Below are 27540 nucleotides of genomic sequence, written 5' to 3' on the forward strand. Positions count from 1 at the left end.
TCCAGCCCTGCCTCATGCTCCTGGAGGACGAGCAAAACCAAACTTGAGGGTGTTGCGGCCAGGAATGCTGATGGGACCCTGGGGTGCGTGAGCAGTGTGGCCATCAGGTCAAGGGAGGGGATCCTGCCCCTCTGCTCTGCCATGGGGACACTGCATCTGCAGCGCTGGGTCCATGCTGGGCTCCCAGTTCCAGAGGCAAGGAGCTACGGGAGAGGGCCCAGCGGGGGCTGCGAGGCTGATGAGGGGACGGGAGCCTCCCCCGCAGGAGGGAAGGCCAAGAGGGCTGGAGAGGAGCAGACTGTTCAGCCTGGAGAGGAGCAGCTCGGGGGCCCTTATCGATGCCCACAGGCGCCTCCAGGGCGGTGGCAGGAGGATGGGGCCAGGCTCCTGCCAGGGGTGCCCAGCGGCAGGACAAGGGGCAGCGGGCACAGCCTGCACCACAGGCAGCTCCTGCAGAACCTGGGGACAAACTTCTTTCCCCGGAGGGTGCCGGGCGCTGGCACAGGCTGCCCGGAGAGGCTGTGGGGTCTCCTTCTCTGGAGCCATCCCAACCCGCCGGGACGTGGCTCTGTGCAGCCTGCCCTGGGAGAGCTGCTTCAGCAGGGGGGTGGGCTGGGGGGGCTCCAGGGGGCCCTTCCAGCCCCAGCCAGGCTGAGAGTTAACTCAACAGTTGAGGGCCCCTCAAGCTGTGGGCACCCTGGTTCCCTGCCAGGTTCCTCCAACCTCCTCAGAACAGTAATGCCAAATCTCTCCTGTACTCCAACAACCCCTACAGCAACACAGAGAACGCCCAGCCTCTGCTCTTAACTCATCCTGCAGCATCCAGCTCCTACCCAGGCAAGAAGTATCTGCCAGTGGCCCTGCCAGACACCAGGTTAAATCTCCAGATCACTGAAGCCCACCTGAAACCATAGGACAACTTTTGCTTTAAGAAAAGCAAACAAAAACCAGTGGTCTAGACTAATTTTTAGTAGTTAGACAGTAAAGCCTTTTTGCCATGCTCAAAAAAACAGTAAAAAGCTTAGTGCAGAAATGTGTGGTTTCTGCTAACGCTTCAGGTTTAATGTCTTCATAAAGCACTAAAAATACTCATCTTTTATATAAGGGGAACAGCACTGACGCTAGCTGAGACCTTGGGTGAAAAACCAAGTCCAATTGTAATCCAAAGTAGCTTGTTACCGCTGTACCACAAGATCGTTAAGCTCAAGGTCTCATGTGCATAACAGATAATCTGTTCTTTAAATCTACCAGCTTCTTCAAATAATAAGATATTCTCTCTCTCCTACCAAGCTCATTTTCCTTAAGGATCTCAAACATGCTCAAACATCTGCGGAGCAGCCAGGCACAGGGTTTTTCAAGGACCTTGCTGAAATTACACAGGCAGCCTAAGCTGTCTGGAATTCCACTTATCTGCCACGGCAGGACAAGGGGAGGCTCCTCCAGCTCCGCGACTGCTTGGCAGCAGCAGCTCTCTCAGGTGCGTCTGCTGAGTTTGGAGGGTTTCAAGTTAACAGTCTGCTTTGGAAAAGCTGTGATTAGAAGCTGAGAAAAGCCAATAGGACTATCACCTGTCAGTCCAACTCGGATCGTATATGAAACAAATAATATAACCTCCCTGCAGCTCAGAAATATTTTAACTCTCCAAGCTTGCATTATTTTTTTTAAGAGACTTTTCTAATTACTCTTGGAGTTAGTCATGGAAATACGGCATTCAAGCGATTCAAAACCAAACGAGAAGCAGCAATAATAAGAGGAGTTCACATTAACTTTGCTCTTTGAGGATTTAGACAAGCACAAACCTCTCTTTTGACAGAGCCAAGATCACTGGAGGTGGCAGCCTGGCACTGAGCTCTCCTTCTGGCTCCAACTGGAGCGAGCAGGAGCTGTAAAGACATTTTCTCCCCTCAAATTTGTCAATGAAGGAATAAGATGAGCACTGCTTCCCTGTTTTACAGGGTGGTGCAGTCCGCAGGCTTCCAGCAAGCTGCTGATGTGTCCTCAGAGAGCACTTGTACCTTGGCCTCAAGCAGACAATGCCAACTCCAGAAAACAAAGCTGCCCAAGCAGCTTTTGTCTTGAGGGGATATTTGTCTTCAAAAAACAATGCTCAGGAAGAGCACAAATACCGAGCAGCTTCTTTTCTGCAGTTAAAAAGCAGATCAGGGTCTCCAGATCAGGGAGTAACACCCCCAAATGCCCACACTTGTCAGTGAACTGAAATTCTTCACACTTTTGCAGCATTTATTTATGAGCTCTAAAACACTTTGAGAACACACACACACATAGGAGAGAAAAAAAAAAAAAAGATGATAAATTCACTGTAAAATAAGTGGGAAAGGTTCTGCCATGCTATTGTGTATAGGAAACCAAAGCAATGAGGGCTCAAACCTTTAACACAGAGCTTTTCTCACCCTGTGAGCTTAGTAAGATGTGAATCAATTTCTACCAATAAAGTAAAATCAACAGCAGTGCTGGTAGTAGAAAAAACTGAGGACTCCTAGTTCATGTTTAGACCAAAAATGATGCTAAGGGTGAAACGCTCTTGGGAGGAAAGAGCTCCAGGGAGAAGCAGCGTACTGCCTGGACAGGAGCATGACAGCACTGCAAAGGCAGCCAGGAAACAACCCAAAAGTCTCCAAACGTGGAGACAGCTTGAAAGTCCTTTATATCCAGCTTCTGGGGGATGCAGAAGTCAAACCTCACTGATTTAATCTGAAAAACCCAGCCATCTGTAGCTGCAGTAACATCTGACCCATAGCTGGGGGCACCCAGAGACCTCGTTCTGCTCCACGCCAGAGACACTAGGTGCATTCAGTTTGAACCCGTTCCCAGCACATGCATAGACTTTGCTGCTCACAGCCCATTTCAAGCCTGAGAAACGTGGACAATTCAAACTTCAGCCCACGGCTGGAACCCCCAGTTTGGCCCCAGATGCAGGGGATGGGGAGGCGTGCAGAGAACGGCTGCTTCTCTGCTGGCTTTGCAGGATGCCCTGGTTTCAGAGGCTCCTATCACACCTCAAAGCATATAGTCCAAAACTGAAAACTGAATTTGAAGTAACTCCATTCAAACCACTTGACACACTTGTACTTGTAGCTAAAAGCCTCAAAACGCACCAAACTTAAAAAAAGTAAGGAAGCCTCCTTTCTGCGTGCTTGATGATCGCTCTGGGCTTGGTGTTTCTCTGTTGCAGACGCAACCATCAGCTTTGCCAACCCACCAATATTAGATGAGCAGAGAAACAGGAGTCTCACTCTTCTAAAATATTACTCTGGTCAGGTTAAACTGACAAACAGTTTTGGTTGATTTTTTTTTTTTTTTTTTAAAGGCCACAAGACTAGACCAACAGACAATCTGGTGATTCTGAGAGAAGAAAGCAGTAGCAGAAGTTTGACTTTAGTAAGCAAAAATTGTACTTTCACCAAAGGAAAATGAACTAACCACAGAATAAGGTGTGCCTCCTTGCTTCCCTCCTCCCTTCAGTTTATTCACATGCATTTCTATCAAATCATCCTCAAATCATTGTTTAATTAAACATTTCAAAGACTCACGAAAGGGAGACTGAAAGGACAGATGTCTGTGATGGAACATCTTCTAAAGGAGCTCTGAGCTGCAGCTATTTAAGAGACAGGAATAGAAAAGGACTTTTCAAATCTGTAGGCTTGACTGTCCAAGCAGGAAAGGAGCTTTGGCTCTCGATGAACACATCCTAAGCGGCTGGAAAGACATGCAGCTCACTTACTGCCCTATTTTCACATGGGCGATCACGAGAAGCAGTGACAGATTTCCCTAAGCTGAGTTTGAATAATCGGAACTCCAAGGGAGCCATTCAAATCGGCACTTCTTGCTTTTAATCGCATCTAAGCCCAGCTGCTGAGGCAGCACCGTCTCCCGCAGAGCGGCATGAACCGTAGCAAGACAGTTTTTGAGAAAGGAGAACAAATTCTGCCCCTCCTATTTACTGAATGAATGCTCACCTGGTTTTACAAGGGGAATAATTAAAACAAACAAACAAGAGTACTGACACTTCCTAACAATTTTAGGCCTGTTTGTACAGCAAACATTTCTTGTGAGCTGGGAGAATCATTTACAGCCATTGACCCCAACGCTGATATCTGTAGAGAGGCCACTAAAAACCTGAACTGTGCTGCAACAACACAGCTTGCTCCTGTTACAGCCACAAGCCTGAACGTGATCACCATCAAGAGGAATACAACTTCTGGCCCAAAATAGTGTTTGGCTGCTTTTTTTTCTTTACAGACATGACAGCCAAAAAGTACTAAGACTGATAAAAAGGGTAACAATCTCACTTCAGCAGTGCAACACACATCAGGACCTACTACGGTTTCCTTCAGTTATGGACTTTAAATGCTTCTCAGTGCTTTTCCTACCTTCATTTTGGGTAAAAAGCATTCAAACGCCATCCCTGCTAGACAACTCACTTGGCAGGCACTTTCTGCATCACACGGGATTTACAGCTTCATCGACGCATGTGGAAAGCGTTCCTGAGCAAGGTCAGGGAAAGCATGTTTTGCGTCAGCTGTGTTCAAGGTAGCTAACTGATTCAATGCCACCTCCGAAGTCCAGCTCAGAAAAATTACTTCTTAAACATTCAGCAGCTACAGAAGACACCCTGTACTGAACAATGGGGATCAAAGATTTGGCTTGGATTCAGCAGGCTGCACTAATTCAATCACCACAGGACACACAGGCACTGAGAAATCTGATGTCGAGAGGCAGAAGCAGCAAAGAGGTGGCATATTTTGACGTGGCGACTCAATACAGCAAGAGGAATCTAACGAACGAAGTGTTTTGGATTCTCAGGCTGTGTATGTACGAGGGAAAGCAGGACTGTTTGAACCAACACGGAAACACACCGTCAGCCCTCTGCCAAATGCATCAGTCGTTGCTGGGATCTTTCTTCAGCATAATAAAGAATTAACCAGGCACTGGAGAAAGTTAAGACTAATTTTAAGAATGGCAGAGACATCTTTCTCAAGTATATTTTAAACTTTTGTATGGATGAAAGGCTCTGCACTCTCCCCAGATAACAACAGTCCCTGGAACAAGACAAAAGAGAAAATAAAAGGAAAAAAGAAAGCAGGGCCAACATGATGCTCTCATCCATAAAGCTGCCCAGCACTGTCAGGGTGCTCATTCTGACAGCTGGACCAGAGAGCTCCTTCAGCCCTCAAGGCTTTAAAAGTTTTCCCACCCTGCAGCGGAAGAAACACAAAGCGAGATAAGCAAGATTTTAAAAAGCATTTTGCTAAGGTAAACCTACAGAAATGGAAACTTATTCAGAAGAGTTTTGTAGAACAAAGGTCAGGCGTTTATTTGATATAAGGCTGGGGTCATATACCTCATCGCTACTGTCTCCCTCCGGATGACACAGAGCAGCCTAGCCCCAGAGAGAGGACCCACAGCTGGCTCACCACTGTGATTCCAGAGATACAGGACCCACAGGACCTAAGAATTTCCTTCTGCAACAAAAAGCCACCTCAGATGCACCAATACACAGTTTAATTCTAACAAAATGGCACTCTCCATCACAAACCAGTTTTGTCACAGAATGCCCCCAGGTTATGGCACAGACAGTCACAAATACCACATCTTAGAGGGTACAACCTCCACCAAGGAGGATCAGCGCACAGCTGTGCTCTTCACAGCATTTCAGCCCGTGATGTAGCCCCTTTTTCCAGGGGGCTATAGCTGGTCTATGGGGACGCAGCAGACCCACACAGCCCAGGGATGCACCCCAATCATGCATCCTGTGGTTTCCACGACAGGCAAAACCCTCACCGGCTCCTTCTTCAGCAGCAGGAGGTAGGTTGAAAAGTTTCAGCATGAGTAGGCTGGGAAACACCTTCTTGTTTAATTAAACTTCAGCATTAATTCTGGAATGACTCAACCAATCCTAGGAGCCGACACGTTGCCCACCCCACAACAAGCTGCTCTGCCTGTGAGCTCCTGCTCTGCAGGACTCCAGCATCTCCTGCCCGGCGCCGGCTGCTCTCAAAACCCTTCCAGCCCAACCCCACAGAGCCAGGAACATGATCCTGAGGATTTACCACTTTTACAGATTATTTCTTTGATGTAGGAAAGTGGATGTTCTTAAAAAATAAAGCTTTCCTAGGGAAAAAGTCTCTTCTCCCATGGGTTGGGGCAGAGGTTGGTCCACAAACCTGCACCAACCCCATCCACAGCATGTCCCCCCCGAAGCGCTCCCCAGAGCCGGGACCAGCACCCAAACATGGTGGGGGGTCTGGGGTGCCCCCTTTCCTCCCAAACAAGGTATTTTATTTAAATGCTCTTCCTGGCTGCTGGAGAAACCCTGATGGACCCAAGGGAGATGGAGGCTCCATTTCCATCACCTCTGTGGTGAGGGGGCAGCATCAGCGACAGGGTGTCACTGACACATCCCTGCACCCACCCAGGGCTGGGCGTGCTCAGCAACCCTCTCACCCCCAGGAGCCCTCACAGACCCCCCCAGGACTGGGGAGGCCCAACACCCCCTGATACCCCACCACAGGGGCTGGGGGGGGGGTGTTAGCACCATCACTCTACACTGCCAAAAGCCATGGGAAGCGGGGGGCCCTCAGCTCCCCCTTCTCCCCACCACAAGAGCCGGGGTAGGGTGGGGTGTCTCAGCTCCCCATTCTCCCCACCCCAGGGGCCTGGAGGGGGATTTCTCAGCTCCCCCGTCCCCCCAACATAGGGGCCGGAGTGTGGGTGTGTGTCTCAGCTCCCCCATCTCCCCACTATAGGGGCCGGAGGGGTCTCAGCTCCCCCGTCTCCCACCACAGGGGCCCTCACCTCCCCGCCTTGTCTCCCTCGCAAAGGCACCCGTGGGACCCCAGCTGCCTCCTCCTCGCCGGCAAAGGGCCCGGGGGTCCCTCAGCCCTCCCGGACCGGGCCGCACCTTGAGGGTCACATCGCAGAGCTTGCCCTGCCGCCGGATCTCGCCCATCACACCGTAACCGCGGCTGGGCAAATCCCCCACCGAGAAATGCACCAGGTCCTCGGGGTCCAGCTCCGGCTCAGCCGCCGCCGCCTCCAGCATCTTCCCGGCCGCTGCCGCCGCTCCCCGCCTCGCTTCGCCTCCCCCACGCCTTGTCCCCGCCCGGCCGCCGTAGCGCGGCGCCCGCCCCTCCCATTTCCGCCTCCACCACTTCCGGGAGCTGCCGGACGAGGCGGGTGCCATGGCAACGGCGTACACAGCCCCGGGGCTTCTCCTCGCCCGGGCCCTGCTGAGGCGGGGGCGCAGGTAGGTGAGGAGCCGGGGCTGCCCCCGGGAGTCGCCTCCTCCTCCTCAGGGCCTTGTAACCCGTCTCACCCGGCGGTGTTGTCCCCACAGACCGCATCAGCCCCCTGGCCTCGCAGTCCCGCTCCTCCAGGCCTCATCCCGCTCCTCAAGGCCTTGTACGGCCCCCAGGCTTTGTTCCCCCCACCTCAGGGGATGTTTCCCCATAGGCTTTGCTATCCCCCACGCTGCCCCCCAGCCTCACCTGCTCAAGATGTTGTTTCCCTTCTCAGGCCTTGTCTTCCTGCAGTCTCCACTCCCACCACCCCCCAGGTTTGCTGAAACATGGATGATCTCTTCCCTGTCCCCACAGCCCCCTTTCAGATCGCCTTCCTTTGCTCATGTCCCCAGCGAGCCGGGCTGTGGGTATGGCTGTCCATGGCACTCCCTCTATTCTCTGTTATCCCAGCTATCCTCATGCCCTCCTCCCACCTTTTCTGTTACCTCTCCAAGCCCCCATTATCAGAGTACCTGTGTCACCAGCTGCCTCGCAGCCCACACTCTGCTTGGTTTGCACTCAGCTGGGAAGGCAGTAGGTAATTTGGGACTGTTGTCGCCCCTGTTCTCCTTGGGGCAGAGGTGGTCCTGTCCATACAGATGGCCTGGGGTGCTGGGGCAGAACTGGGCTTTAGGTGTCCAGCTGGATGAATTCAATGCTGGAAGCACCACTGGAGTTTGAATCCTAGGAGCTGCCTAATGGTCACCCCCCCCAAAGCTCCTTTGCCTCCCCAGTATGCATCTCATGTTTAGGACAAGGCAGAATGACTAAACTAGAAGAGGGCAGACTGAGATCAGATATGAGGAAGAAATCCTTCCCTGTGAGGGCGGCGAGGTACTGGCACGGGCTGCCCAGAGCAGCTGTGGGTGCCCCAGCCCTGGCAGTGCCCAAGGCCAGGCTGGACGGGGCTGGGAGCCACCGGGGCTAGTGGAAGGTGTCCCTGCCTGTGGCAGGAGAGTTGGACTAGATGACCTTTAAAAGTCCCTTCCAACCCAATACTTCGCTATTTAGATGTCTTTAGGTGCCAAAACCTAAAGGTAAGAAGCTGACTTACAAGGTCCTATTTCTGAAAATTTTGATCTGACAGTTGAGAGAGACTGTCATAGAAAGAACTTCATCCCCTTTGCACCGGTGTTTAAGGTCAACTACAAATGGTGCTTTGAGCAGAGAGTAACAGGTCTGACATGGACAGTTCATTTTGTAGTAATTATTCCAGAATACTCCCTTGTAGACAAATTCTGACATGGGGGGGAAGAAAAGCGTAGGAATAGGGGTTTGGGTGTCCCTTTCTCTTTTCCCTCCCTCCAACCAATTTAATTCAAAATGTCTGATAATTTCTTGTTATGCCATTAGTTAATGAAATGAAATCGGGAAGATGATAGTGAATTAGACAATTCTTTACAGGGAATCTGTCACTACTCTCTGTGTAGAACAGATCACACGTCAATTAGCTGTGCTAGGAAGTGCACCAATTCATAGATTTGTGCATTACACCACACCTGTAATTTCTGAAGATGCATTAGGAAGGTATACTGAATAAAATAAATCTGCTGTTGTGTGCTTTGCAAACTGTAACCCTTACTCTAAACTGAATAAACAGCTGTATTTTACAGTATGATGTAAACAAACGTCTGAATAAAAAGAAAGTTTGCAAAGCACAAACTATTAGGTGATTCTGTTCTATGGTTTGGCCCAAGCTTTTGTCTGTCCATAATGGATAAGCTCAGGTCTCTCCAGCAGAGCTGAAAACTACACTGCTCTGCTCTGGCTATGTGTTTCAGTGCCAAAAAGCCCCAAACCCCCCATCTAAAATTCTCTGTGGCTCTAATCTTTGTGTGGGCACGTTGGCGTCTGCCTCCATTGCAGAGATAACTGTGATTCCATTAATTCTGAGCATAAATAGTTTGTTAATCTTGAGACAAAGACAAATAGGGGAGTCCTGCTGGCTTCATCTGCTGTATAGGGACGGATCAAGGAACTTGGACTTTGGCACATTTTTGCTTGCTTGGTTTGTGTTTCAGGTGCTGAATGATGAGCGAAAGTAACGGCAAGTCTTGCTCTTGGCCTTGTTCAAACTGGGGGAGAATGATTTAGTGGTCAAAGAGCCAGAAACATTTTTGGTTAGCTGACCAATAAACACGTAGGTTTTTTCGTATTACCTCAATAAAAATTCCACTGCAGGCAAAATAACCAATTAATAATCAGAGTGGTTGGATGCTTGGGGTATTACTAATGAGCTGGAGAGCTTATGGTCTATACACTGCTGGTCAGGAGTCTGCCAGAGAGGTGTTTTCATGTTTCCTTCCCGTCTTCTAATGTTAGCAAATAACCCCAGGAGTAATTACTTTTGTCCTAATGTTGAACAATGGGCATTGTTGCAGTGCGGAAAATGCCACTCGTTTGGAATTTGTTCTGTCTCTGATTCATATTAGAGTTTTTGCCTAAAATTTTCCCTTGCTCCTTTTTCCTGCTGTGCTTCTTGCTGCAGCTTTGAAGAAATAAGGCACATACCACTCCAGCACTGCATTATATTTGTGTAGTGGAGTTTTGTGATCTCTAACAATCCTGATAACCAGATGAGTATCATTTCCACGCTAGCTACCAGCTTTAAAACTGTGTCTATCTCCATTTTTCTTGTACCTGTGCTGCTCCTGCCTTTATTTATGCAGCGCTGGCAAATATTTTGGCACCTTTCTGTGTGTGTCACTTAGTGGCAATCCTTATGATGACGTCTGTGCACTTACTTTATCACCATGCTTTTTCACAGATTGTTTATTTGAAGACTGTCCCCAATACTGAAGAGATTATGGTCACAGTAACCTAGCACCATTTTGGATTCTACAGCAGGCATTGTGTTGGCATCGCTGTAGTAGTTTAGGAAAAGGACAAGGCACCCACGGTACCTTTATCAGGTAGTTGTTCAAATGCTCACCTCTAATTTAAATAAAGAGAAATCTTGGTTCAGCTCACATCTCTACATTTCTTTTTAGAGCAGTCACAGCAGATAAGGCGATGGAGAGATCACAAATAAAAATACTTAATATACAAGAAAGGCAAAAGATTTTCTCTGAAACGAGAAGTTGGCATTAGATATTACACAACTATTGAGCACAGTTTGTGTGTAGGAAATAGTCAAGATGGTCTGCATGTTCCAGGGGTTTAAAAATACTCAGTGTGTGCTTCTCAGGTGGGGCTTCAGCAGCTGGATGTATCCCCTGAGCCCTCCTCTGGTGGATTTTAGTCAGCAGATCCTCTAGCCTTGCTGGATATTGGCAACCACTTACTGAATCCGCATTGACCAGAAGAACAACACAAGAATTTTACCAGGAGTTTTTTTCTTCTGGAAACTTTTAAGATCAACTCTTCATTAGGAACTTTAAAATATTTTTGCATATCAGCATAAAGAAAGGGTTAAAAAGGTATGAGCAATGTGTGTTTGATACAGACTGTAAACAAGGTACTTGCTGCTCAGAGCCTTGGAAATGTTGGCATATCAATGGGCTGCACAGCCCTTTGCAGTGCTGTGGAGCTCCTTTAAGCTTGGTTTCACCTATAACACGTCCTAGTCAAGCCTCAGAAGCTTGAAATGCAGTTCTGGATGAACTGACGTTACAAAACAGGAGACTGCCTGTGCCTTGACGCACAGAAAATGCAAGGCAAAAGAAAATCTATCTCATATTCCTGCAATTATTTTGCTTTGCAAGGCTAAGAGGAAGAAAAGCTTGGGTTATCAAACACTAATGGGCCTGATACCCAGAGGAAATTATGATCAGTAAGACCCTTCTTTTTATATGCACTCAGTTTTTTGAGCAGAACAATGCTGGAAAGAATTTTCAGCAACTGTTTGCCCACAGTTGCTTTTGATAAAGAATAGAAACTGCAGCTGAACATTCGTCAACACTTCATTTTTAAACTTGACTGCTCTGTAGCTTGCCTTTTTGTGAAAAATAACTTTACGCTTCATTTCAGGGAATGCAACATTCTTGATTTTTCCATTTTTTCCTGTCTAGTTAGAATGGATGCAGTAGAAAAGAGAGTCCATGCATTTGTGCGGGTCAAGCCAACAGCCGAATTTGCTCAAGATATGATCAAGTTTGGGCCAGACAACAAGGTAGGGAAAAAAGAGACAGCAGATGTGAAGGGTTTGGAATCTGATTTCAGCTTTGCCCACAGAAATGCAGAATTCTTCCATTCCTTAAGGCTATGTGTACCATTTTGGTGCGTGTTGATGCATGTGCTCCTGTTTGTTGTTCTCTGCGTTGACAGTGGCTTGTGGGTTTGTAATAAGGAAGTGTGACTACGGAAAACATACTTCTTGTGATAGTCACTAGAGAAAATCCTCAAAAGGACTGGGACTCCTACTGATCCTTGAGGAATTCTAATGATAAGCACAGTTCCAACCTAAGAGGTCTCCCTGTGGCACAGTTTGTTTCTAGCTCCCCCTTATGCAAGCTCCTCCCTTCACCTTTTCTTGCTCAATTAATAGTTCCCCTGGGACACAGAATCAGACACTTCACTGAAAGGTAAACCAATGAGATTAGACATATTTAGAATATCTATTACCAGAAAATACCATGATGGTCAGTAAAACAATAATATTATTTATACTCTGTTTTCTTACCTCCAGGTCTTCAGTGGGTATTTCTTTCCCAACAATAATTGCTGAAAGTCTTTATGGCCTTTGAAGTTATGTTAATCTCTTTTTGGGTTTCAGAGCATAGCTATATACATCAAAAAAGATGCCAAGAAAGGAGTTGTGAATAACAGGCAGACTGACTGGGCCTTTAGACTGGATGGTGTCCTTCACAATACCTCCCAGGAACTGGCATATGAGACTGTGGCTAAGAAAGTGGTGTCTGAAGCTTTAGTTGGCTATAACGGTAATTTTTTGCTATTTTAATTATTTCTACAAGAAGTGGAGATTTGGTCTGAGGGAGAGATCCTTTTGATGTTCTGTGTGAGAAATGCAGAGATTCCCTCCTGAGTTTATTCTTTTGCTTTTGGATCTTTCCTAGGCACGATAATGTGCTACGGACAAACGGGGGCTGGTAAAACTTACACAATGACGGGAGCAACTGCTGAGTATGAGCATCGAGGAATCATACCCCGAGCTATACAGCAGGTACTGGATCTGAATGGGAAAAGAGGCTAGAAGAAATAACAAGGACATCTCTTATATCAGCTCTTGCTGATACTCATAAAAGTGTTGTGACACGGTGAATATGTTTTATGTTTATCTTCATGAGTCCTTTTTTTTCTTCTTTATCTAAGTCACGATCATTAAAGAAATAAAGGAGCCCGTAAAACATAGTAACTTTGTACCTTTGTTACACTACACTGTGACCTTGTGCCCTGATAATGGTGACATTTCAGAGTATTGGGGTGGTGTTGGATTGAGACACACTGATTTGTCAGGCCCATTGCTGCATAGATACATCCCAGTCCAGAAGCACAAGTTTGTCACTGCCTTGAGGAGGCAGATTTGCCTATCTTTATGCAGCAATACTGCAGAATGCTCTCCACTCTCACAAAGACAACTGACACACACAGTGTGGGGCTGACATAACGCATACCACCTGAAACAAAGATGGGAGGAATTCTGTAGTTACACTTTATTGTCATTTGCAGAGGTTTTTGTTTAATTCTGCTAGCTCACGTAAAGTACTTTCTGCTTCCCAGATGTAAGCAGGCCTTCTAAAGTGTTGTTTTCAAAACTATCTTTGCGAAATCATATTAAAACTGTTGCCTTAGCCCTGTCAGCCCTCAGGCAACCACAGTTCCGAATCAGCCACACAGACGCAGATGCACTTATAGCCATTCAGAAAGTTTTAAATAGCTTCTCTGGAAAGCCATAGATAGCTAATAATTCTTTTTGTGAACTAGCACTGCCACTAACAAACTCTTTGTCTTTGTATAGGTCTTCAAAGCGACTGCACATTCTGTTGATCCATTCAAGGTCCAAATATCCTATCTGGAAATCTACAATGAGACCTTGTTTGACCTTCTGTCCACGATGACAAGCAGTGGGACCAGTGACATGCAGATGGCTGTAGTGGATTGCCCACAGGGTGTTTATGTGAAGGGCTTATCTATACATTCGGTTAGCCATGAGGAAGATGCTCTAAATCTCTTTTTTGAGGCAAGAGAAAACAAGTATTACACTTCATCTGATTGTTATGTTTATTGGCTTAGCTGAGGGGGGAGGCAGTAAAGTAGGAGGTGGGTGGCCAGGGCGATTGGAGGAAGTTCAACCCTCTTTGTTCTCTTCATTGTGGGTAGGAGAGCTGGTAACTCTTGGTAGCTCATGTTCTTGCAAGGAAAATGTCCCTGGCACAGAGATTCTGTAAGATCTCCCTGGAGAAACCCTGTTTTTACTGTATGCCAGAACAAGTCTCCAAGTGATGGAGGAAATATGTAGGGGTGAGACCTCAGAATATAGTAGTGTTGGAGATTCTAGGCAGCACCAAAGTAGTGAAGGCAGCCACAGAATCTGCCTTAATTTCAGAAAGCTTATCTCACCAGCCACCTCACTGGCCCCTTCAGCAGACTGAGATCCCAGACAGCCAAAACTTCATGAGATGGTACAGAATGACTTATTGAAACCATAAAATAATAGAATCCTAGAATTCTAGTGGAAAGGGACACCTTCCACTAGACCAGGTCTTAAAATCAGTAAGTTCGGGTCTTATGATGCTAATATAAAAGCCAATATGACAAATCTCATCAGAATGGAAATGCAGAGACTTTTAGGGTTGATGGATAATAAATTGTGTCAGGATCACCAAGAAATAAATAACATTGACTCAAGAGACTGGGAATACTCCAGAGAGTCTTCAGGAAGACATCCTGCAGAGCTGTAGTGTGCACCATGTAATAAGTAACCAGTGACAGAACAAGAGAAAACATCCTCAAGTTGTGCCAGGGGAGGTTTAGATTGGATGTTAGGAAAAAAATCATTACTGAAAGGGTTACCAAGCACTGGAACAGGCTGCCCAGGAAGGTGGTGGAGTCACCATCCCTGGGGGTATTTAAAAGACGGGTGGACTTGGCACTTAGGGACATGGTTTAGTGGTGGACTTGGCAGTGCTGGTTTAATGGTTGGGCTCGATGATCTTAAGGTCTTTTCCAACCTCAACGATTCTACAATTCCCAAAATACTTGTTTTCATTACCCTGGTTATGACATAGGTGTCAGTGAGTGACTTAGTACAAAGTGCATGATAGTTGGGATCCTTTCAGACCCACCAGCTGACCTATACTGGAATTTCTTCCTGAAAAACTCACCTGCCTGTCCTAGCTATGTCAGTGCTCCAAATAAAGTCTTACCAGCAACATCTTTGGCAGATAGCTTGGGATGACTGTGGCACAGGTACTGTTAGCCAGATTTTACAGCAGCAATGTTTACACAATGGGCTAGATTTGTGAAGGGAGTTAGCTTACTTATATCTGCATCTTTCTTTTACTTGTGGGTGTTTTAGTTCATAAGGAAAAGATGAATAAATACTTGATTCTCTATGTGGGAAGCATATTCTTACTGGGAGCCATCTGGTGTCCTTAAAATCTTACACTTTTTAATAATGGGGCTGTGGTGTCCTAAGCCAGCCTCTGTGCTTTGCAGGAACTCCCACTTTCTTTTTAAAGAGTAGAAGGAAGATGATAATGCAGTATAACTTGAGATCTGTTCACAGAAGAAGCGCAAGTGATGCCTGGGGATCTGTTCAGGTCCTTAGATGAGTTCTGCCTGTGGTTCTAGGTTCACAGAGAAAGCTCCAGGCTTTGAAGAGGCTCCTCACTAACTATGCTGTGGCTCTTCATTTGTTGAGTGGGGTTGGTAGGATTTGCTTAGAAAACTTCACCTTCATTCCCGCTCTTAGATCTACACTCCCTAGCATGGAGCCAGTCACTGACCTTCCAGCTCTCTGAGACCCAGGCAGACCAGTTGGCTGTGAAACCTGTTGACAAGTGCATTTCTATGCTGCAGAGCCTTCCGTTTCCTTTTATTGCCTGCCAGCCTGGCAGCACAGCTCTGTGATAGTCTGGCACTCCTAACAAGCAGTTGCAGCATCAATTTCAGTGTTGCTTTCTTTTCCTGTAAATAGGCATTACAAACTCGTGGCTATCATGTACATGTGAGTTTTCTGTGACATTTGAGTCTTGGGGAGCTCTTAGGTTTTCTAGTCATCCAGAAACTGAAACAGCTGGGGAGGTATTGCCTCTGAACAAGGGTTGCCTGACTGTTCCTCAAAAAGCCACAATTCTGTGAGCTGAGCCTTGAAAATGGAAATGCAGATAACGTGGTCTCCAGTAAAAGGCATTATTACCGTAAAGTGACCTTTACCAACCACACTGGGAAATGCTTTGAGAGGCCTTTGAGTAAGAAAGCGAGGCAAATAGAGTGAGCTCCTGCTCTGACTGCTCTAGCCAACTGATCGGTGTTACATGCTCTGCAGAGTGGAGATTGACCCACTGTTTGTTTAGCTGTGTGAATTTCTGATTTCCCTTTATTCCACCCATGCAAAAGTTTAAAAGCAGTCTTGAATTTTTACTTCATTTGCAGGGCGAGACCAACAGAGTGATAGCAGAGCACACACTGAATAAGAACTCATCCAGATCTCATTGCATCTTTACTATTTATATTGAGGTAAGAGCTGCAGCAGGTTTTTTAGGGACTCAAATAGCTGAGGATCTTCACCTGTCTGTTTTTTACTGTATTTCAGTTTTGTCTACTGTTAAGTACACTTTATGTTCTTTTCTTTCTCAGTCTCGTTTCAGACTTTTCTCAGATGTCAAATGTGTTAACTCGAAGATCAATTTAATAGATCTGGCAGGCTCAGAGAGACTGAGCAAGACTGGAGTAAGTAATGGAAGAAATATTTCAGTCCATGATGAAGAGTCCAGTAATCAACGTGTGAAGGTGTTGGTTACTGGACATGAAGTTACAGATTTTCCCCACAACAGAGTTCACTCTGTGATAAATAGAAGAAACTGGGACACATTGTAAGTCACATTAACACATCAGAGGGTGCTCGGTTGTTTGCAGCTGTGGTGTATCATTTCTAAGTCCACATGGCGGTGACTCCCATCTTGCATGTGCCTTCCAACCTGACCCAGACTCAGTTAGTTAATTTGAGTCTATTGTTTCTCGTAGAACCTCTGATTTTCCTCTTCATTCCATGAGGGACAGTGCAAATCCCCCACTTCCGGCCACAGCAGGCAAACTGTTGAAACTTTCTTGGAGCATTAGGGCTCAACAACTGAAAGCTCCTCATGTCCCATGGGACATTCCATATTGGTCAGAATAGAAATCGCATCAGCCTTGTGACAAATACATAATTTACCCTTTGGGAAGGAAAGCCAGTGGTCCTTGTAGACTTGCAATGAAAAATTGAGGTCTCTGAAAGCTTTTTTAAACTGAAGAAAGCTCTTTGGGTCTGAATTGGCTCCTTACTGCCACAGTCAAACAGAGTTCCTTGCAGTAAGGAAAAAGCTCTCTTCTGTGGTATGGTCAGAAGCATGTGTTGTGGAAGCTTTGCCTTTTGATCTTCATTACAGTCTGAAGGACAGGTTCTGAAAGAAGCCACCTATATCAACAAGTCTCTGTCATTCCTTGAGCAAATCGTCATTGCCCTGGCTGATCCCAAGAGGGACCACATTCCCTTCCGGCAGAGCAAGCTCACGCACGTTCTCAAGGACTCACTGGGTAAGAGCTGGGCGTTGCAACAGCCCCAAATAGTTCCTAGAAGACAGTGTTGTTTCCATGAGCATATGAAGTCCTAAGGCCATAACATCTAAACACATGGAACTCATCATCGATGTCTGTCTTTCCTCAGCAAATACAAAGCAGGCGTGGGAGACAGTACAAAGCCCACACTGATCCAGCCAGTAGAAATTCTCAAAACCTTGGTTAGAATACTTCAAAAAACCACCACCAACACACCACACACCCTCCCCCCTGCCAGCATGTTACAAGCCTTTTCAGATGCTCCTGCTTTAGCATCAGGCTAGAGATGATAAACCCAAAGCTGCAGTGCGTCGTGAATTCATAGGAAAGGCTTATGCTCTTGGAATGCAGGCTGGAGGCATGGGAGGGGAGGGCAGCTGAAAAAGGCTGTAGACATTTGTGTGGAGTAACCGAAGTCATCAGAAATGAGAGTGATGTTTGAGGCATTCCAAGCACAAGTCTTGCATTGCTTTTAGGAAAGGCAGTGACTGTCCTGCCAGTTTCCCTGCTATTAGGTTTAGGCCAAGGGCTTTTAAAATCCTCTGCTCCATTTTTTCCAATTTTGGGCTTTCAGAATTTGTATTCCTATCTTCTTACTGCATCATCCCACATGAGAAACACTTTTTTACCTTTATTCTTAAGTCATTCTCTGTTTCTGTACCCATGGGAATTTTAGAGGGACAGTTACAAACTGGCTGTGTTCTTTGTTACTTCTTTTTCTCTATTTTAGTCAGCACATAATGTAATGCGTTCCAGAAAAGGAAACAACAACAAACCCTAAATTACATTCTTCACTTTATTTTTTTTATTTTCCCCAGGGGGAAACTGCAATACTGTCCTAGTGGCTAATATCTGTGGGGAAGCTGTGCATGTGGAGGAGACTGTAAGTTGAACTGGTTTCTGAAGAATTAAAAGTCTTGTTCCTGCTACTGTTGCAATTGGCCTTAGCATGGTTTAAAGAACAGTCTCTGGAGGGCCATGGCAGGAGTCCCAGAGAAACATCCTGCCTAATTCATCAGAAACATTGGATAGCTCATCTTATCTCAAAGGCTCAGAAAACAGATTGCTCTTACCAATCTGCTTTGTGCTGCAAACAGACGACTGGTAGCTGGCCCAGGGGCAAAATGAGAGCCTGAAACAGAGCAGGCACAAGCAGCTAAAAGTTAAGCACACTGGATAGTGTTAATGATTATTGTTGGTACAACTCTATGGATGTGTTTGAGTGGTGCATCACTTACTGAGGTCTGTGGAATTGCACCAGTTTGCATCAGAGCTGAGCTGGCTTTCTGCTGGTTCAGGAATCAGGAGTAACCTCCTAACAGTTAGGTTTTTTAACCTGTGAAATAATGAAATCAGTGACAGTCTCGCTGTGTGAACTGGCTGAACTGTAACACAGGGAAGGTAATCACTTTGCTTTTTGCCAAGAAAGTTTGACGTAGCAAAAAAATGCAAACACAGACACCTGCTATGCAGTTGTCTTCAAGGCAGAACTGTTTTTATCCTCTCCTCCTTGTGTTCTGATAGCATCTAGAAACTTGTAATATTGCTGAGGAGACAGCTGCTATACTTTTCATCAAGAGGAGGATTTTCAGGCTGCAGGGGCTTAGTCTCAAGATACCACCATTGCAGGAATTAAGCTTGAAGGCCATTGAGGTGTGATTTGGAGTTTTTAGGATGTGTTATTTCGATTAGTAATGGGAGTATTTCTGAGATCACAGCCCTGGTACACCAAGAGCTGTCCACATGCAGAATAGAAGAGACAAAGACATCACACAGAAGCCAGGGAGCACTAGAAAGGTATGCTCCTGGAGTGAGAAATCCCCTATACTGCTTCCTGCAGTTAAATAGCTCTTGTATTTCTGTGTTCTGGGATCTGATAAGATAAAGTAGTAACAGATTATGGAAATTATATCCTTGCCAATATCTCTTTCAGTAACTTAAACCCCATGTTTTTCAGTTGTCTTCTCTTCGTTTTGCTACCAGAATGAAATGGATCACAACAGAGCCAGTCCTCAATGAGACCTGTGACCGAGAGGTATGTAGAGAAAGGGAATGGAAGAAGGAATGTTTTCTCAGGTTCATTAATGTTTAGGATAATGACCTTAAAAACCAGAGGGAAATTAGGTAGTTTAATGAATTACCACTCATCAGCCAAGATGGCACTTACTGCATTTAGGTATATGATAAAACTATTAGTATTTCACTTTTTTCATTCGTATTTAATTACAGTTACCTTAAATATGCTAGAGGGTACACTCATGCAGATGGTCACATCTTCCTTGACATGTTGTAGTTCTTTCACCTTCATGCATACAAGTCCTTAATTTTTCTGATAAGATTCACCTCTTAACAGAGGTATTATGATGTGGACTACTCCCCTGCTGTGTGGGGAAATCATCTCTGGTCCTACCTGCAGCTTTACACAGCGTTACCCCCATTGCTGCTGGTAACACAACGTTTTTGTCCCAATTACAAAACTTGTTTAAACAAGAAAATAATTTAAAGAAAATGATCATAGTATTTTAGGTGTTCTGAGTGCACTTTCACAGCTGAAACAGAGCTGGCAGCAGTAAATGCTCTATGAATTGCTGATAGCCCAAAGAACAAGTTTAGAATTATCTGATCCGTAACACATGTGGTGTGTGAGCACCCTGCTGTATTTCATCGTCTGATCTTGCTGGCAAGCAGAGAAACAGCTGGGGAGTTTCCTCCAACAGCTTCCAGAAGAAGCTGTGCAACAAACTGTCTTTTCCTTTTCATTTCCTTTCATTTTTATTGATATGTGTGGAGTGGAAGAAAGTAGCTGAAAGAGTAGAGCTTATGGAAGCTGTTGTGCTTTGGTCACTTAAAAAACAGCTTGGTATGCAGTTCTCACGGAATCCCAAGGAGATTTGTGTACCCCTACCTTTCTGGAAATGCATTCTGAGTAGTGAATGCTTGAATATATTCCATGTTATGGAGAAACTCATTCAAACACACCACAGGAGACTCCCTCCTCCATTAAAGTTAATGCCAGAACTCCTACTGAGTTCAGTAAGGGTCAGAGTGGAAACCTGCACACTTCTCTGCTTTCAAGATAATATCTCATAGTCCAGAACTTGATGGCCCCTATGGTACCAGACCAGGAAAGCATCAAATTAAAAATAGGTGACCCTTCTGATGGCTTAGGCTGACTCTGCAGGCAGTACAGCCAGGACACAACAGAAGCTGTCCTGTTGGAAGCTAATCAAAGGCAAAGTGATCTCCAGACGCACTACTTCACTGATGCAAACCTGATGGCAAACCCTGGGGGAGCTGGTACACAGCTGTGATGTTCCCTAGCAGCCAGTTTAATGATGCTTTTCTGCAGTTTTTTCTCCAATAGTTTTTAGTCATTTGCTCACACTTTTGTTTTCCTGCTAGGGGACAGTGAAGGCTTTGGAGAAGGAGATTATTCTTCTGAAGCAGGAACTGGCCATGCATGACAGCTTGGTAAGGAACAGGCTGCAGTGTCTTAGACAGGACCTAGTTGTGGCTTTGTCATGGTCTTTGTTTTGCAGTAGGATCAGTTAACTTGGTGTCCAGTGAGCTTGTATTCTTCCTTCTGCTTCCAGCACAGTCTTTTGGGATTTAGGTAAAACTCTGAAGGTCCCATGAGTGAGACTGTGTTGTAGATTCTGTCCCCAACCACTGCAGATGTTTTTGTTCAGACTCTTGATGCCCTCCTGTTGTTTACTGAAACATGATGGGGTATGCATTGCTTTCAGCATGCTCCCAAGTCCCATGTCCTGTCAACTCAGATGATGAGAAGTTGTAATCAGAAATTAAATATAAGGTTTTCCTGGCCACAGTAGAGCAATGTCAAGTGTTCACCGTGCTAGTACTTGCTTAGCTTTTTGTAATTCACTGATACTGAGTTGTTCACCTTTTAGGCGAATCATTCTTTGGTGAGTTACGACCCTCTGACTGACATCCAGATAGCAGAGATTAAGTCTCAAGTCCATAAATACCTAAAAGGAGCCACTGATGAAATTGATGTAAGTAGCTTTCTAGTGAAGGACTTAAATACTGATTCCATCCCATTTTACTCCAAGACAGAAGCAATGAAAATGTCTTCTGAGGAGGCTGGTTTTAATCCCCAAAGCACTACAGAACTGTAGTTTAAATTTTTTGCATGTTAAGGGCTGTCTCCTTGTTTTCATTCCATTTTTGCTTTTTTGGAAGCTTGAGGAGACTTTTCCTCAGTCCTAAACCCCTTCAAATTGGTTTATTTGGAACTTCTTTAAATTTAATGGCAGGCTGGAACCTGTTTTTCCCAGCACCATGGAGCTCAATGGAGGAAGCCCCATGGCAGACCATGAGAGGATTCCTCTCCTGAACCTGGGCTTTTTAGGCAACTGGGTTTTCCTACTCTTGCTATGTTTTCCATGTAAAACCCCCTCCATTAAGAAATTAATGTCAAAATTTTGCCTTGCCAATGTCAAACTAAATACTTGCAAATTGTGTTGCCAAAATATGTCCAGTCTCTTAGAGACAGGTTCATCAGAGCAAGGTTTCTCAACTTGAAACGACCGATTGACTGCAAAATGATTGTGAAAAGAAACAGCAAAAATCCTGTGTACACAAATATTTCTGTGGGGGCAAATGTAAAAACAAAATATAGGAAAATGGAAGTGAGAAATGCATGCTCAGAGTTACTTGGTTGTGCACAGAAGCCACTGTGGTAACAGTGCAGAAGCAGCACAAGACTGTTTTCCAAACAGTTAGATAACGCTTTAGTTTAAACAAAACACTTGAGACACTCCCTCTCATTTTATGTAATCGTTATCTTCTCTCAGAGTCCCTGTTTTCTCCCTCCAGCAGGCAGGAGTGTAGTGGAATAAGAGCTTACATGAAGATGTGTTTTACCTGGCCCACAAAATGTGATGCAGGGGGGTGTGGAGCAAGGAAGGTAGAGGCATTTCACACAGGGAAGGATGTGTTCTGTGGCACTGGAAAATCTTTTAGAGAGGGGGGTAAGAACAGAGACAGTGCATTTTGTAGCTTGGTCCAGTCTTTTGTACCTTGGGAGAGCTGAGTGCAGATTCCTGCTCAGCTACAGACTTCCCATTACTTACCTCTGCTCATCATTACCAAAACAGAGATAGTAGTATGGCTTGACTGCACTGATATGATATCATGGTAAGAGGACTAAAGACAGTGCTCTGGCAGTTCCCAGTACTCAGGCAACAGTGAAAAGAGAAGCAGCATCATAATCCAGAAGATCAGTAGATGCCATCTATGTAACTTATAAAATTATTGCAAATAATTCATTACCTTGATGGCTGTGCGCTCCACAGAATTTACCACAGTCTATCAGATTCCTCTCTCGTTAAAAATCTCCCCAGAGTAAGCAATGTATCCACCTCCAGCCTGACTGCCAAGTGCAGCATAAAGGTAACTCTCGTTGAGTGTGGATACCCAGCAAGTGGAAAGCAGAGTCCTCAAAATCTGAAATACTTGAATCAGTACAGCTGACCACAGCATAGTAATGCTTACCTGTACCTTCACTGTATACATCTCTTCCTCAGATAGTGAACATCAGGCAAGTCCAGGAGGTATTTAAGCAGTTCAAACTGGTTGTAAGGTAAGATATCGAAGGCTGATGCATTTCACAGTAAGGTTTAGAAATTCCACCAAGCTTTTGGCTGTGATATCACACTTGCCATGACATTGGTGAAGAATCATTATGAAATACAGGGAATAACTTGTAATGGAAAACACAATTCTGGACAAATTCTGCTGGCCTTTGCATAAGATGACTGTTGCCTCTAAGCTTCCAGTGCTCGTAAGTCATGTGTGAGGGCTCTTGATGGTAAACTTCACTGCCTAACAAGTCTGCTTGGCAAGTGTACCATTACTGAGCATAAGCTGTGCTGGATCCCTAGTCATGGTACATATCTCCATAGTACAAGACAGTCTGCAGACAGATCAAAAGAAAAATCAGACTCTGTAGCTCTGTAGGATGAGATGATATGGTCTCACCACACCAGCATCTAAAAGTAATCAGATATTTTTTTTTAGAGATCATGGCAAAGGAAGGTCATAAAGCAGTTTGGAGGAGCATGATGAGAAGGCTCTGTGGTTCTTTCCAGGGAGGTGCTCTCTGATGTGTGGTGTGGGATGGGAGAAAGCGTGAAAGTGGCTATTTAAAAATGTCAGCCGTGGATGATGAAAGTTGTTTTTTAGGCTGAAGGAGGGAAGATGAATGACAGACTGGAAAAAATCCTAAAAATGAGGACAAGCAGATTCCATGTCATGAAATAGAACAAAGAAGAATAAGGATATTAGGGCAACCTACCCACTCCCTGCCCCACCAACCACTGGTCTGGCTAGGCAGCAGAGGTTGCTACTCACAGGAGTGATGCTGGGGTACTGCTTTAGAAAACCTGCCTGCCCTTGAGAAACTTGAGTGAACACAAGTGTCTGTGGTACATCATCAGACTGGGCAGTCACGCTTTACTGGGATCCAAGACCAAATGGGTTTCACAGTAAAATTTTGCCTGATTATTATTTTTTTAGCTTGGGATTCCTTTTATTTTTCTGCAACAGTGGGCTTTAGTCTTTTTTAACTTGCAGATTCTCAAACAATTTTTGATCTTGCATAGTGGATTTAAGCCTACTGACAATGCTTTACTCGTTCCCTTTCAGTGAAAAAATCACTCAGTTTGAAAATCACTAGGCTAAAGTAAGGTGATGGAACTGAACAGAGGTAATATTATTTGATCCAAACCATTAAAAGGTTATGCTAAGTATTAAAGTAGTTACCAAAAAGCTTCCATATCCAAGAGACCTAAAGGGATGTTGTAAAAAAAGAAAGGAAGAGCAGAGTGATTAAAGTTACAATGGTTATGGGGAAGGATATAAGGAGGAAGGTGGGGTGTTTTGGGAATGAGATCACAGGTAAAAGATGGTTTTCTTTGCAAATCTGATATTGCCAGGTATCACAGGTTTTGACATATGCAATAGTCCTCCTTGAGCACAATGCTAAGGGGCTGTTTTCTTCCCTAGTCAACAGGAGCATGATGTGGAGGCCAGATTACGAAGCAAGTATGTTCTGATAGACAAAAATGACTTTGCTGCTGTTGCTGCTGCTCATAAGGTAATGCCTGGTGCTTGAGCCTGGCCCAGAATCCATCTTAGAATCAGCTCCTTTGCTGCTGAAACATGAATTACCTCAAGTTCTCAACTTTTCCTCGTTGAAATCTGAAGCTCAGGAATGTTAAGGGGATGAGTGTTAAAAGATTTGCCCAGAGCAGAGGTGCACCAGTTAAAGTGGTGTTCGTATCAGCAGAGGATTAGGTCCATTATCTGAACGGAATAATTTATTGAATGGGAATAGAAAAAAATAGAAACTAGAAGGTGACCTGTCTGTCAGTCAGTTGTAGAAGGTGAGGTCAGATCACCTGCCTCTGCTGAGATCCCTCTTTTAATCCTTATAACTTCTGGAGCAAAGTAAATGTATTGCGTGTAAACCATAAATCCAGATGTGGACTCTAACTTATAATCTATTTTTCATTATTTGTTTCCATCTGTGAAATATTTTCTCTCTGAAGTGGTTATTTCCCTGCCTTGGTTTTACCCAGTAAGGCAGATAAAATAACCATTATGTTATGCAGAGTCGTGTGCTTGTCCTGTGGCTTAACTGAAGACACTTTGAATTTTTTGAAACAAAAGCACATGGGAAAATGCAGAGTATTTGTATAACAGAGAAGCACACAGTCTCTGACAGGCTGGTTCTTTAAAGAAATGGAAAACAAACTGAAACCTGATTTAGGTGAATTTTAGTGCTTAATGGCCCCTCTGTTTCATATTTGAGGCAGTATGAGAAATAGCATAAGAAATGTAGTTATCTGACATATCTTCACTAAATAAAGACTTGGGAGGGTGATTTTATTCCTGTGGCTCTAGACCCAAGTTGTTCTCCCCCTGTGTGGCTGAAACATTTGGCATATGAATTTGAGGATAATTTTGGCCCTATTTTATTCATTCTTACAGGTGTGTTCCCCTGAAATACTTGGTAGTGCATGTGCACTTCCAGATTAGATTGTACAACAGGATTGAATAGCTGCTGGGCAAGGGCTGTGTAGCTTTTGTGCTGTAGACAGGTACAGATCTAATGCTTCCTGGTCCATGTTTTATTTGTTCCTATTTTCAGGCAGGTGTGGTTGATGTGGATGGCCATTTGGTGCAGGAAGAGTATGGACAGACTTTTGGGACTAGAATTTCTCCTTTTTCATCCAGACATGGTGGGAAGAAGAAATCCAGGAAAAGCAATGAGCAGCCCAAGTGAGTTAAGCAGCCAGACAGCTCTCCCTTTTCTCTGAAAATGTGTCATTTCAGTGACTGGTTCTGGTCATGGTGTGATGGGCAGCCCATGGAGGAAAGGAGAGAAGAAGCTGACTTAATGGGTGTGTGGAAGTTTTGTGTTTCCTGAAGGATGATAGTCCAGCATAGTGCTGTAAGGGTTTGTGGTGTCTTTATGGCCGCCAGCCACACCATCGGAAGATGTTAGGGGAATATGAGTGGCCAGCAGGCACAGCCTGTGGTAGGGTAGACATCTATTATGGGGAAGATTTACTGTGAACAGTTCATCTGTATGTCTGTTATGGATGAACCAAGACCATGGAGCCTGCACAGGGTGCGAGCTATGGACGCAGAGGGTGGATGGGCTTTGAGCTGAAGAGCTTGGAGCCAGCACAGAATGGGTTAGTCTGTGACAAGAGCTGGAGAGTTAAACATGCAGGCAGGGGGACACGGTCCTCTGGTGGTGTCAGAAGACCTGCGGTTTTTCTTTAAAGTGTTAGGTAGAAGGAGATCTGCTAAGTGGAAAGGGAGGAAGGGAGAGTGGACAGAGGAGCAGATATGGAGAAGAGGTTTTGAGAGGAAAGGGGGAACCAGCAATCAGTATTGAGCAGAGAAAGGTCCTTCCAATTTATACAAGTAAGGTCCCTGCATTGGCAGTTTCTACAACTACTTCTGTGGCTGAAAGCATCTGCTTGGCTCCTCCCTGACATTCCCCCAAAGTCCTTGTGTCAGAGAGGAGAGGAACCACTAGGGCTTTGGTATCCACATGACACAGTGGACTCCTCTGTGCAGTTCTGTTTTTTAGGGAGGTGGAAGGAGATTTGGCAAGCGCTTTTCTGTATCTCTTTGAAGTCACACCGTCCCCTGCAGATGAGGCTGGTGTTGTTTGGGGAGGTGAGCTGAGGGAGAAGAACAGAGAGCTGGGCTTGATTTAGATGTGGGGTTAGATCAAATCCTAGGGGATTCGGTCTGTAGGTTCTTCTGAAGGTAAAGAGGGTTATCCTGTCTGCAGGTGTGCCTCAACCCAGACAGGGTGAGACTGTTGTCCTTGTGACCCTTCTCAAGAAAGCTAGTTCAGCCTGCGCTGTTTTCTACAGTATTTGCTACACAAGGCAGCCCCTTTACTCTAGAAAGCAAGGATTTGTGAGAACGAGGCTGATCTTATTCCTTGTCAGTAGATATTTCACTGCAAATGGTAGAAGCTATGTCAGACTGCTGGTATTTGAATCAGCAACGCTAGCACCTGCAACATGTTTTGGTTCCAGTTTACTATTATGAAGAAATGAATTGATCTGGTTCATGTTTTCCCCCCTGTCAGGAAGGAAGGAGCTGGGAGCTGTCTTTCTGGGAGAGATCAGGATATTTATTTACCATCAAAAAGCCAGGTAGTAATTTCTGCCGAGGATCTGGATGTGAAAGAGGGAGCAAGGAACCAGGATACAGCAAGTGTTGATGCAGAGCTCTCAAAGCCACCTCCCATGGAGGATTCCCAGCAGCCCAGGTAAGCTTTCCCTGTAAGGGAGTATATCCCCTTTGCCAGAGGTTGTTTACACCAGAGTGATTGCACTGTGTTCCCCTAATACAACTACCTGCTTCAAATCAAAGAGGAGAGATTCAGAAATCTTCATTTCTTGGATGCAGAAACATGTTGTAGGACAGCAGTGGTTGTATGGACACCCTGTTTACTGCAGTATGTTGGTGGCACTCATCTCCATCTGATCTGAGCTTTGCTCTGGAAAGTTGCTGTATTAATTGTGAAGTCTCTGAAAATTGCAGCACTCTTTACCCTTTGGTTAGTAGTAAAAGTGCAGAGAGACCTCATGTCCAGCCACAAAACCCCACACAGACATGAAAATAGGTCAGTAGCTGCAGAGATGATGGCAGGAGGTGCCACATCAAGACAGAGGAGTGGAGAATGGCCTGAAATGCAGCAACATGCCAGTCATCTGCTTGTACCATGACAAGAATTTAGCATGGGAGGGCAGCACTGAATTGCATTTCGTTCTGAATGGAGTTGATGGGGTAAAAAACGCTAAGGGTACTGAGATGAAGGACTCTTTTCAGGAGGATATGCTCAACAGGATCAGGCTGTTCAACTCACAGGAGCTCAACCAGGACACCACTTTTCCCATCACCAGCTGTCTTTCTTGCTGAGAACTCTCAAGCTACAAGCAGCACAGCTCCACAGTGTTGT

General features: G+C 45.2%; 2 protein-coding genes across 6 annotated transcripts in view; one reads left to right on the top strand and one right to left on the bottom strand.

The window, feature by feature from the left end:
- KLHL18 (kelch like family member 18) overlaps positions 1–7253 on the bottom strand; it is a 29399-nt gene extending 22146 nt beyond the window's left edge. The window contains exon 1 of one of the 2 annotated variants that reach the window (XM_080385781.1): positions 6923–7253. In XM_080385781.1, coding sequence (XP_080241907.1) covers positions 6923–7204 — 282 coding nt within the window. In that variant the 5' untranslated portion in view covers positions 7205–7253. The remainder of the gene's footprint in view (positions 1–6922) is intronic. The other variant, XM_080385782.1, reaches the window with a different exon arrangement.
- A 348-nt stretch (positions 7254–7601) lies between these two features.
- KIF9 (kinesin family member 9) overlaps positions 7602–27540 on the top strand; it is a 28987-nt gene continuing 9048 nt past the window's right edge. The window contains exons 1-16 of one of the 4 annotated variants that reach the window (XM_080385771.1): positions 7603–10213; positions 11312–11412; positions 12016–12181; positions 12317–12423; positions 13219–13440; positions 15858–15941; positions 16062–16154; positions 16853–17000; positions 17840–17904; positions 18979–19056; positions 20424–20492; positions 20933–21037; positions 22571–22626; positions 24051–24141; positions 25198–25328; positions 26665–26847. In XM_080385771.1, the coding sequence (XP_080241897.1) occupies positions 11317–11412; positions 12016–12181; positions 12317–12423; positions 13219–13440; positions 15858–15941; positions 16062–16154; positions 16853–17000; positions 17840–17904; positions 18979–19056; positions 20424–20492; positions 20933–21037; positions 22571–22626; positions 24051–24141; positions 25198–25328; positions 26665–26847 (1694 nt within the window). In that variant the 5' untranslated portion in view covers positions 7603–10213; positions 11312–11316. Of the gene's footprint in view, positions 10214–11311; positions 11413–12015; positions 12182–12316; positions 12424–13218; positions 13441–15857; positions 16155–16852; positions 17001–17839; positions 17905–18978; positions 19057–20423; positions 20493–20932; positions 21038–22570; positions 22627–24050; positions 24142–25197; positions 25329–26664; positions 26848–27540 lie in introns of all 4 variants that reach the window. The other 3 variants (XM_080385770.1, XM_080385772.1, XM_080385773.1) reach the window with 3 other exon arrangements.

This window comes from Falco punctatus (assembly GCF_963210335.1).
Source record: "Falco punctatus genome assembly, chromosome: 4".
Classification (NCBI taxonomy): domain Eukaryota; kingdom Metazoa; phylum Chordata; class Aves; order Falconiformes; family Falconidae; genus Falco; species Falco punctatus.